The sequence below is a fragment of the Triticum aestivum genome, chromosome 5D (assembly GCF_018294505.1).
Source record: "Triticum aestivum cultivar Chinese Spring chromosome 5D, IWGSC CS RefSeq v2.1, whole genome shotgun sequence".
Taxonomy (NCBI): domain Eukaryota; kingdom Viridiplantae; phylum Streptophyta; class Magnoliopsida; order Poales; family Poaceae; genus Triticum; species Triticum aestivum.
In genome coordinates, this window is record NC_057808.1 from 108,149,544 (window position 1) to 108,161,404 (window position 11,861).

The window sequence follows — 11,861 nt, forward strand, 5'->3', positions numbered from 1 at the left end:
CCGGACAAGGCCATGTGGCGTCCGCGATGAGGGCGGCAGGGATCTGATTGGCGATGATCTCATGGGTCATCGATAGGTGCATTGCGGCGAGTCATTGGATGGCACCCATCATAAAGGCGGAACATCGCCTCCCACTTAAAGAATATTCCGCGTTTAGGGTTTAAGGCCATTTACTCTCCTGACATGATTGTCCCCGATTTCTTGGTGCCCTCGGTAACCCAGGCCGCCACATTGGTTTTGATGTTGTGGAAATGAATCGTCGGTGGGGCACCCTTGTGACAAAAGACACGTGTATTCCCTTTATTCCAAATGGTCCAAGAAGTGAGCGTGATCACCGCCTTGCGATTGGACGTTGATGTTTGGAGGCCAACCCACCAATCTTTAGTGGATCACATGAGGTGCCACGTGGAGGTGTCGTGATGCCCAAGTTGTAGCCAATCCTTGATCATGTCCCAAAGCCTAGCCGTGTACCAACACTTGAAGAAGATGTAGTCAACGGACTATTGCACCCGCTTACATACGGACAAGGGCCACAATTTGGGCACCCATGTTTGGCCATATCTCTCTCTCTCTCTCTCTCTCTCTCTCTCTCTCTCTCTCTTCCTCATTCCCGGAAGCCATTGCCGGACAAGGCCATGCAGTGACCGCGATGAGGGTGGCAGGGATCTGATTGGCGATGATCTCATGGGTCATCGACAGGTGCAACATGGAGAGTCAATGGATGGCACACATCATAAAGGCGGAATGTTGCCTCCCACTTAAGGGATATTCCACCTTTAGGGTTTAAGGTCATTTACTCTCCTGACATGATTGTCCCCGATATCTTGGCGCCCACGGTAACCCATGCCACCACCTTGTTTTTGATGTTGTGGAGAAGAACCGTCGGTGGCGCACCCTTGTGACAAAAGACACGAGTATTCCCTTCATTACAAATGGTCCAAGAAGTGAGCATGACCGCCACCTTGCGATTTGGACATTGTTGTCGGGTAGGCCAACCCACCAATCTTTAGCGGATGACATGAGGTGTCACGTGGAGGCGTCGCGATGCCCAAGCTGTAGCCAATCCTTGATCATGTCCCAAAGTCTTGCCGTGTACCGACATTTGAAGAAGATGTGGTCAACAGACTATTGCACCGGCTTATATACGGACAAGGGCCACAATTTGGGCACCCATGTTTGGCCAAGCAAACGGAGGTCCAACTCCTATTTTGGATGGCAAGCTAAGCGAAGAATTTAACCTTAGTCGGCGCCCAAGCCTTGCAGACAGTGTGCTGCATGGGGTATTGAATGGTGACGTGGAATTGGACTTTGTAATTAAGCGGTTGTCGTGGAGTAAAACCCACGGTGCACTTTCACACGGTGTCATCCTCGGCGTCCTCATGGAGGTGGAAGTCATGCAGAGTGTCCCAGACATTAACGAATTCGCGGAAGTGGGCAAGCGAGAAGTTTGAGGTTATCATGATTTTGGAGATGGGAGGTCTATTTCTTTTTTTGAGATCTGCTTTTTTTCCTGTTAAGGCTATTGAGCTGTGTTTGGTTGGGTCTTGATTCAGTAAAATGGAACCGTCCAAGGCAAGCGGTGAAGCAATTCCTTGGCACTGTACATCAGGCCACTCGTTTGTTCTCAGACGGTTTTGCCGACTGCACGTTGTGCATCCTTGTGGGCAAAAAAGTAAGTTTTTTTAAAATAGACTATGATAAAGCGTATGAAATCCTTGCCCTCAGAGGCTTTGGCTATAAATGTATACTATGGATTTAAAAACTACCTGGAGGTCGGTGGCGCCGCCGCGCTCCTCCCGCAACCCTAGCTGGACGCCGCTACCACCCTCCTCCCGCAACGCTAGACACTGTTGTTACTCTCTCTCTCTCTCTCTCTCTCTCTTTCTCCGCCGTTCCGGAGGCCACTGTCGGACAAGGCCATGCGGTGTCTGTGATGAGGGCGGCAAGGATCTGATTGGCGATGATCTCATGGGTCATCGACAGGTGCAGCGCGGCGAGTCAATGGATGGCACCCATCATAAAGGCGGAACGCCACCTCCCACTTAAAGAATATTCCGCATTTAGGGTTTAAGGCAATTTACTCTCCTGACATGATTGTGCCTGATTTCTTGGCGCCCACGGTAACACAGGCCGCCACATTTGTTTTGATGTTGTGGAAATGAACCGTCGGTGGGGCACCCTTGTGACAAAGGACACGGGTATTCCCTTTATTCCAAATGGTCCAAGAAGTGAGCGTGACCACCGCCTTGCGGCTTGGACGTTGCTGTCGGGGAGGCCAACCCACCAATCTTTAGCGGATCACATGTGGTGCCATGTGGAGGTGTCGTGAATGCCAAGTTGTAGCCAATCCTTGATCATGTCCCAAAGCCTAGCCGTGTACCGACATTTGAAGAAGATGTAGTCAACGGACTATCGCACCGGCTTACAGACGGACGAGAGCCACAATTTGGGCATCCATGTTTGGCCATCTCTCTCTCTCTCTCTCTCTCTCTCTCTCTCTCTCCGCCGTTTTCGGAGGACACTGTCGGACAAGGCCATGTGGCGTCCGTGATGAGGGCGGCAGGGATCTGATTGGCGTTGATCTCATGGGTCATCGACAGGTGCAGCACGGCGAGTCAATGGATGGCACCCATCATAAAGGTGTAACGTCGCCTCCCACTTAAAGAATATTCCGCATTTAGGGTTTAAGGCCATTTACTCTCCTGAGATGATTGTCCCCGATTTCTTGGCGCCCTCGGTAACCCAGACCGCCACATTGGTTTTGATGTTGTGGAGAAGAACCGTCGGTGGGGCACCCTTGTGACAAAAGACACGGGTATTCCCTTCATTCCAAATGGCCCAAGAAGTGAGCGTGACCAACGCCTTGCGATTTGGACGTTGCTGTCGCGGAGGCTGACCCACCAATCTTTAGCGGATCACATGAGGTGCCACATGGAGGTGTCGCGATGCCCAAGTTGTAGCCAATCCTTGATCATGTCCCAAAGCCTAGCCGTGTACCGACATTTGAAGAAGATGCGGTCAACGGACTATTGCACCGGCTTACATACGCACAAGGGCCACAATTTGGGCACCCATGTTTGGCCAAGCGAACGGAGGTCCAACTCCTATTTTGGATGGCAAGCCAAGCGAAGAATTTAACCTTAGTCGGCGCCCAAGCCTTACAGACAGTGTGCTCCATGGGGTATCGAATGGTGACATTAAATTGGGCTTTGTAAGCGGACGCCGTGGAGTAAAACCCACTAGCGGTGCGCTTCACACGGTGTCATCCTCGGCGTCCTCTTTGAGATGGAAGTCGCGCAGAGTGTCCCGGAGATTAACGAATGCCGCAAAAGTGGGCGAGCGAGAAGCTTGAGGTTATCATGATTTTGAAGATGAGAGGTCTGTTTCTTTTTCTTGTTAAGACTGTTGAACCGTTGGGTTTTGTTTCAATAAAATGGAGCCGGGGTTGAGCTAATATTGATCGACGAGAAAATGTTGCTATACTTGGCACAAAGTTATTTTGCAAGAAGAAGAACAAAAAAGGTAATGCTCGATCGTATGGCTGTGGGCACACGACGCACGCGCTATGCTAGACGGTCACATGCTGGCACCATAACACCGCCAGAGCAAATATTTGCTATACTTGGCACAAATTTATTTCCAGGTCACATGGTACCATGGCACAAATAATGCTCGATCGTATGATCCACGTAGCACAACTGTATGATCTACACCTGATCAACAAGGACACGCGGGTACGTTGCTATCTGTAGTGCCTCGTCACTGATCGTGTGGCCACACGAGTGCGGTACACGGCAAAGAGCTGGCACACGAGGCTCGCCACCCTGCCGCGCAGCTTCCGATGGCGCGGCGACACCCCAAGCCCGGGACCGTTCGGCGTCGCGGCGTGGGCGTGCACGCGCCCCGCGCCCCTCTCCCCCTCGCCCTCACGCTCCCATGCACCTTTTAAACCCCCCTGCACACCCCCACCCACCGTCATGCAGAGAACATCTCCAGGCTAGCTAGCCAGGCACAGAGCAGATCCGTCCTCCTTAGCCGCCATGGAGAGCGTCGAGCACCAGCAGCAGGCCGCCACCCGCTCCCGCTCCCCGTCCCTTCCGGCGGCGCCGCCCTCCCCGCCGCTGTCGCCCAACTCGGCGGCGGCGGCGGCGCTGGCGAACGCGCGGTGGACGCCGACCAAGGAGCAGGTGGGCGTGCTGGAGGGGCTGTACCGGCAGGGGCTGCGCACCCCCACCGCGGAGCAGATCCAGCAGGTGACGGCGCGGCTGCAGAAGCACGGCCCCATCGAGGGCAAGAACGTCTTCTACTGGTTCCAGAACCACAAGGCCCGCCAGCGCCAGCGCCAGAAGCAGCAGGCCTTCGACTACTTCTCCAAGCAGTTCCGCCGCCCCCAGCCGCTGCCCGTGCTCCACAGGCCCGCCGCCCACCCCTCCTTGCCCCCGATCCCGCTGCACGCGCCGCCGCCGCCACCGTCGCACGTGTCGTCGGCGACGACGCCGGATCCTCCCGCTCCTCCTGCATGCAACAGACAAGGTACGTTACGTACGCGCGTGAACGAACCCTCCATCCATCATCCATGGCCGCGTTCGTTTGGCACGTACGTCTTGACTGATTAGCCGCCGATGGCCTGCGCGTTTTTTTCGCTTAGCTTTACACTTGGGGTCTAGCTGGAAAGGATATGCATCTACGACTTTCCATTTGCAACCCACGGCGTTCATGCGTGCGGTGGTCAAAGCTGATCAATGTGGTAGGATACGACGATAACGCATGGATATGCTTCGGTGTTGACCCATCTATGCATGCATGATGCAACACAGTGACTGTACTATTCGTCGTCTGTTTTGTGCTGTTCCTTCGTTTTTGTATGCATGCGTCTACTCTACACGGTTGCTTGTTTTGCTTGGCTTAGTTGTTCCTCAGTTTCCGATGTGCACGCGATGCATGCATGCATGCATGGCCCTGTGTGTGTAATGCTGTTTCTCATAAGGCCTGTCGTTTCTCCTCTTGACCCTGCGGTCTGTGGAGTGTCAGTGGAGCAGGGGAACCCTCGTAGTCATGGTCACACGATTTAACGTACGTACGCTGCCGGCCTAGCTAGCCTATGTAGCGTCCGCTGCTGCTACCTTTTGTAGTGAGTAGCCCTTTTAATCTTCTGCCCGCTGTTCATGCATCAATGCATATGCATGCCCCAGGTTCGAAGGAAATTAACTGTCCTACTAGCTTACTCACACACCGAAGCGGCACCAGTCCTATAGCTCATAATGCACGTAGGACGACCGAAGCGAGCAGTGTGTTTGTTTAGCAATGCTGATTTGTTCCCTACTAAAATAGCCATGAATAGATTTCTGCTGCTTCTGTTCACAGATTTCATTGAGTTCCATGAACACTCATTTTGTGTATTGAAGTAGTAGTGCACTAGTAGTTCTTTGTTCTAACATGGTTTGCATTCGATCCATGTTCCGTTTTTTGGTGGCAGCGATGTACGGGCAGCAGCCTAGCTACGTGACAGCGGCGGCGGCGGTGGCGGCGACACAGGCAGCGGCGAATGCATCCTACTACATGCAGACGCAGGCACAGGCGCCGATGCTGCACCCCAGAGTGGAGGCGGTGGCGCATGACAAGGCCCAGACGCAGGCACAGGCCACCATGTACCACCAGGCAGCAGCTCCGAACAGCGCCGGCACTCAACAGCCGCGCGCGCTACAGCTCCCTCCGGCCGCCGGCACCCATGGGCCGCCCGCCGCCCGCTCCCGCCGCCCCGAGACCCTGAACCTGTTCCCGCTGCACCCCACCTTCGCCATTCCGGAGAAGCCGCGCCCCGCCGGGATCGCCGGCTCCGCGACGCCGACGGGGCCGTCCGCCTCGGGGTCGGGGTCCTTCTCTTGGGAACCGGAGAGCCCCCGCGGCGACGCCCCTCTGCCGTTGTATGACTTCTTCGGCGCAGGCCGCTGAAGATGATGCATGCATGATTGCTGATTTGCTCAACCTGTTGTCGCATGCATTCCTATGGACCGTAGAACAACAATGTTCACTAAGCTGAACACCGACTCAAGGAGCAAGTTGTCAGACAAACTATTTTTAGTTTTGGTAGATTCGGTTCATCTTCTAGATGAGTGATGGGCCGAGCTTTTACCCTTTTCGAAAAAACAAATCTTCTGAAGTGTAGTGTGCCATGGAGAACAGGACAAGTCCCGAAAGAATTGTAATCTACAGTATCACCGATGGCTGGCGCTGTTTCTGGTTTTCGTATACATGCTCTAGTTTTCTGCACCGATATGGCTATGGAGTTGAATTGTCTTTTAAACGATCGTTGGAGTTAATGTTGTTGCTAAAAGATTTTCTCAGTCCATCTGGCCACGGGATGTATGCATTCACTTGAATACCAGGGGATTGTCGTCTGGCCAAGGTTTTGCTACCGTCGGCGCAGCAGAACATAAAATGTGCGTGCATTGTCATGGTGTAATGGCCTGCTTTGTGCACGCATCCCCTGCAAAATTGGGAATTCAACTTCAACATTCGTTTAGGATGTAGGCTATCTCTCGATTAGGGGTGGATCAACCGGCGCTTGGCTCGTTAAGCTCGAGCACGTCAAGCTTAATGATCTAAAATTTGTGGCCGCCTTGTTTTGTTAAGGTACCACAAGCGCTCGAGTTCTTCTTACCGGTGATAGGCAGCGCAATTACCATAATTTAAATAAGTTAAACTGATGATTGATCAAGATTCAAAACTATGATCGCCCCCTGCATCGTCTAACCCTAGGCGGCACGGGCGTCGTCCCTTATCGCGCCTCACTTGTCCAACCTCTCCTACTCCTCCCCTCGCCGATGCCAGATGCCACCACCAAGCGAAGCTTGCGTAGAGGCGACGGTGGCGGGCTTTCTTCCTCGTGGAGCGACCCTGCGGGTGGCGGCTCCAGACTTCAGGGGCTAGACGGCTAGTGGTGTGTCCCCTGGTGGCTGACGACGTGTACTCATCGTGTGAGGAGGCTTGCACACCCCCTGGCGACACAAATTTTGGGAGGTTGTGCCCCAACGGCTCCCCTAGCAGCGACCTCTCGCTCCTATGGCGGCGGCTCAAACGGCTAAGACCACCTCGCTTTCCCTTCGTTGTCGTCGTCACCAGCGGCGCGTACCCTTTCATGAGATCTACTTCCTCCACCCCATGACTGACCTTCTTCTGCTTCCGCAACCCCTGTTGATGATGACCTCTGGCATGTGCATTCCCCTCCTGGTCAGGCTGATAACTCGCGGCGAACTCCTAGGTAGCCAAAAACTGCTGCTTTAGAGGTCAAAGATGGCGACAAAGGAAAGTCTCGATGACGTGGGCGCCAATTAAGCCACCGCCCACAAATTCTAGGGAATCAAAAAGAAGATTTTGCATCCCTGGATCTGGGATAGGATCGGATATCCACCGATGGGAGTATTGCAGACAAAAAAAGCAGCTTTAGGCATCCCTGCTTCGCATAAACCCATCTCGATGAAAAGCACTGGTCGGCCAGCCTTGGCCGCAAAAAGAGGAAAGCACGTGGTTGGCGAGGAGGGAAGGACTAGCTTATGGGCTCCCTCGAGGAAGAATTAGAAGCAGAAAGGTATAAGAAGTGCCGAAACAGAGGAAAGTTGGGACCAACCCCTCACAAAATTGGACTTGTATAGGAAATAAAAGGGGGGATATGGTATGAAGAAATGTGGCAAAAATCAGGCACCTCCTTCACAAAGGAGGAAAGAGGAAGGCCAAAGCCATACCTAAACGCGTCTACCATAATTAACCACCGTCTTACCAGGACGAGGAGCCAGAGATCATCCCCCCCCCCCCCCCCCCCCAAGAAGGAGCACGAAAGTGCATGTCTCCAGGAAGAAGGTCGCACCCAAAGAGATGCTCCAAGGTCATCGAAGATGTAATGGTGTAATGGAAGAAGGCAGTGACATGGCCATCACAGTAAGAAGAAAGTCCATAGCAAGACCATTCACACTGATTGTTCCATGGAGGCAAGGCAGAGAGCCAACCACCAAAGAACAAGAAGGTCAACTGACTATCAAGGTGCACTAGATCTGGGGGGATGAAGGAATTTCGAAGACATCTAAAGAACATGGGTAAAGATCTAAGTGGAATTGATGCCTCCAAAGGAATACACATAAGTGACCAAGATACTAAATCATCTCACGAGAAGAGAAAGTTAAGTGACTCGTCACCCCAAATACATCTTGAGACGCCTCTTGACATCAGCACTCGTAATCATCATTGCCCGTCAAGTTAGCGTACCACGATTAAGGCACGTGTAGCCCCACTGATAAGGATTCCTCGGGAACTCAACAACCAAGGCCACCCCGGACTAAAAACCTCTTTGCAGAGGGGAAAAAGGTTATTTATAGCTCATGGACAAGCAACACACACTTCTAAACACCTTTCTCGATAAAGGCATCTACATCGACCCTTTTCTTATCGACATATGGAGATCATTCGACACAAGGCGCCTACACCAACCCTTCCGCTTGTGGGCACATGAAGGATACTCGGCAGAAAGGCATATACAAAAAATCTTTGCCTGCATGCTATCAAAGGAATATCTGCATCAGAACAAAATATGATGGGAGGAAGTTCTACTGCATGCAATCAAGAAAATAAGAAGACGAAATCCATGAGTATTTACATCAATCTTACTCACGAACCTTGTTCTATCACAAGAGTACTGATCGGGGAGCTCGTCGATGATAAGTCAAATCAACTATCACCCTACCTACCTTCGATGCTAATTAAGATGGGCCCCATAAAGCCCAGGACACCCCACCAACACCAGAAGGATTGCCATCGCCTCAGGAGGAGGCTTACCATCGCACACCACAATGGGAGTCTGGAAAATGCTCTACAAGGAAGGAAAATTCTCGTAGACATGCTGTAAACCGACACCAGGTCTAGACTCATATCCATGCACACCCCACGCAACGACATGGAAGCCTTCCATAACTTGTGTTATATACCGAAAAAGGCTTTCACCCCATTTTATATATAAAGCAACCACGATCAACAATCTGATACAGTCGCACATCACCACAACACATGCACACACCCAAGGCAAGATACATAGATGCTAAGCGCAGCAACACCACCCCTAGCACTACAAGAGCAACCGGGATACTCAACCGTGAACATACCACCGCAAAGAGATGAAACCGCATACGACGAACCGTGGGCTCCAAGACGGTGCCTTCAGGAAGGTTACGACACCGGAGCGCCGCCACCGCCCGATCCGAGGATCAGAGTTTGCCCAGGAGCAACACGACGGGTAATGAGAGCCGCAATGACGCCTTCAAGAAGGGAATGAACTTCGCCGTTGCCGGTCCATCCGAAGATAGAACAGGTTTTCACTCCGGCCAATACTCACCGCCACCGAACGCCACCCCCCGGCCACCACGCCGCCCACACAACCATGGACAGCCGGACAACACCCAAGCCACGGGCTCTGCCCAAAAGCACTGCGCTACCACCACTAAGGCCGCCGCCCCGGCATCCAGGACCCTGACACCACCGCACCGGAGACACGCCGCTACCCCAACCAAAGAGATGAGAGAAAGGAGCCGCCTTTCGAACCCCTAGACGCCCCCAGCGCTGAGACCCAATAGGCCGGCCAAAACTGGCCTCCATCGACCCGTCCAGCTGTACCGATCGCGAGACGAGCTCGGTCCTGCTGCACCGGGCGCGAGACGAACTCGATCCTGCTGCACCGGGTGCGAGACGAGCTCGGTCCTGCTACTCCAGACGCGAGACGAGAGATGAACCGAAACTGGGAGAGGCCTAGCTCTCCGGTGCACGTAGCAAACACATGATGAGAGTGTGAAGCGAGGGTCTATACGGTCCGCCCGCAGACGAGCCGACGCCGGAGTAGAAGCCGACTGTCGCCGCGGATAGAGCCGTCGAGCTACCGTGTTGCCACCGCGCCATCGGGAGGCCATCGCCCGTGCCAGGCCTCCACATGCTGCCGCCCACGGCCGGAGCAACAGCCAAGCGAGGCCGCTGCCCAACCCGCGCCGCCATAAGATCAGATCTGGCCGAGCCACCGCGACCGCTGTCCCCGACCCCCGGCGCGCACCACCACCACCCACCTCCACCAGCCAGGACATGGCAGAGGTGGCCGCCTGAGATCTTGTCGCCGCCACCCGCCGGCGCCCCGCATCGCCCGTCAGGCAGCTCCCCGTCCCCAGCCCGATCCAGATCGGAGACGAGGAGAACCACCACCTTCCAGCCCCGCCACCACAGCTCCGCCCGCCACACGGCCCAGGCTTAGCCGCCGCCGAAATTGCGCCGGAGAGCTGCCGCGCCGCAACGCCCGGAGCCAGCGCCGCATTCCGCCGTGGCCGCCCTGTCCCGCGCCAGAGCTGCCGCGTGAGGAGCCGAGAGAGCCCCGCCGCCGCCAGCGCCGGCCAGGCCTTGCCCGGCTGCGCCCTGTAACGGCGGTGAGGAAGGGGGGAGGAGAGACTTCTAGCGGCGGTGGCGCAGACGCCTTCCCCGCCGCACGCGGGGCGACGCGAGAGGGGAGACGCTCTATTTTTGAGAAGAGCCTCATCCAGATGTTCAATTACCACTCTAACTTGTGTTATATAAGGGGCCCTAGTGGCATCGTAGAGCGAGACTTTATCCCACGCCATAGTTTAGACGGTACCACATAGAAGGATTTCGACGCTTAACGCTCGAATCTCCACAATCACAACTCATTGAGTCTCCTTGACTCACCGAGTTCCTCTCCCGACATTCTAATCTCTTGTATTCTCCATATATACAAGAAAAGAGCAAGGCAATAAGTAGGGGTTTTACCCTCATCGGGGGCATGAACCTAGATAAAATTGTGTGTCTCTGTGACCGGTCTCCTGATGTGACATCCCCTCGATTACAAATTCCACATACTCCCCCTTGTCACTGTTAGGATTGACGAAAAGTCCCTCGACACAATGGCCAACTGGTGGTGTGCCATCGATCCCGGGAAAGGAATTAGTGTCCTAGGATTCCTCCATGACGGGATCCTGGAGAATTTCGGGCGCTAGGTTCTTTTGAATCACGAATTTTGGGTGCTAGGAATGGGATAAGACAATGAGAATTCGGTGCAGTTATACACTTGCCACAACAGCCAATCGATATTTGACAAGTCAGCCAAAACCAAAACCACCTATCTATAGGATATGAAACCACTCAGGGGTTTGACTAATCTGGTTTTGACACGTTTATTTGGTGTAAGTTATATTTTATTTTCGAGGCAATGGTGTAAATTATATGGTTTTGGGTCTATTGAGATGGATTTGAGGGTGAAAAGGGAAATACCCCTTGGTTCTGGGTGTCCCGTGTCGCCCCTGCGCAGGGACCGGGGGGAACCCTAGCGCCGCCGCGTCCTCGTCCCTCCCCCGACCTCTCCTCCTCGCCGCCGCCGGGACGCGCCGTCGGGCAAAGCCCGGTCGGCGTCGGCGGCGGCGGGATCTCTTCTCCCACGGCTCGCTGGATCTGGCGCGGGAGGATCGCGGCGGTTGTTGGCGGCGTGCTGGAGGCGGGGCGCGCCGGTGCGGGCTTGGGGCGACGGCAGGGCTCACGCTCGCGGTTTCCCCTGATGTGCGTGGGAGTCTGCTCGGGGCGCGCGGCGGCGGCCCACGGCAAGCGGTGGCGGGCGCTGGGATCTCGGCGGCGCTCCGGCGTGTGCAGGCGGCGGTGGTCCCTGTGCGCGGCCGGCGGCTACGTCTCTGACCCGGACGGCGCGGGGATGGCGGCGGCCCGGCGTGGCCGGCAATCTGGATGCGGTGGTGCCGGCGGGTCGCTGATCTGCCGGTGCTCCAGGGTTCTGCCTGGTGATGCTGGTGGTGACGGCGGCCCGTGCACGAAAGTTG

At 54.7% G+C, this 11,861-nt stretch overlaps 1 protein-coding gene across 1 annotated transcript; it reads left to right on the forward strand.

The window, feature by feature from the left end:
- The first annotated feature begins 3,982 nt into the window (after positions 1-3,982).
- LOC123124449 (WUSCHEL-related homeobox 5) lies at positions 3,983-6,274 on the forward strand. The gene is made up of 2 exons (XM_044545065.1): positions 3,983-4,533; positions 5,477-6,274. Exons 1-2 carry the CDS (start codon positions 4,041-4,043, stop codon positions 5,950-5,952), a joined length of 969 nt encoding a protein of 322 aa, XP_044401000.1. The 5' UTR covers positions 3,983-4,040; the 3' UTR covers positions 5,953-6,274.
- The last annotated feature ends 5,587 nt before the right edge of the window (positions 6,275-11,861 follow it).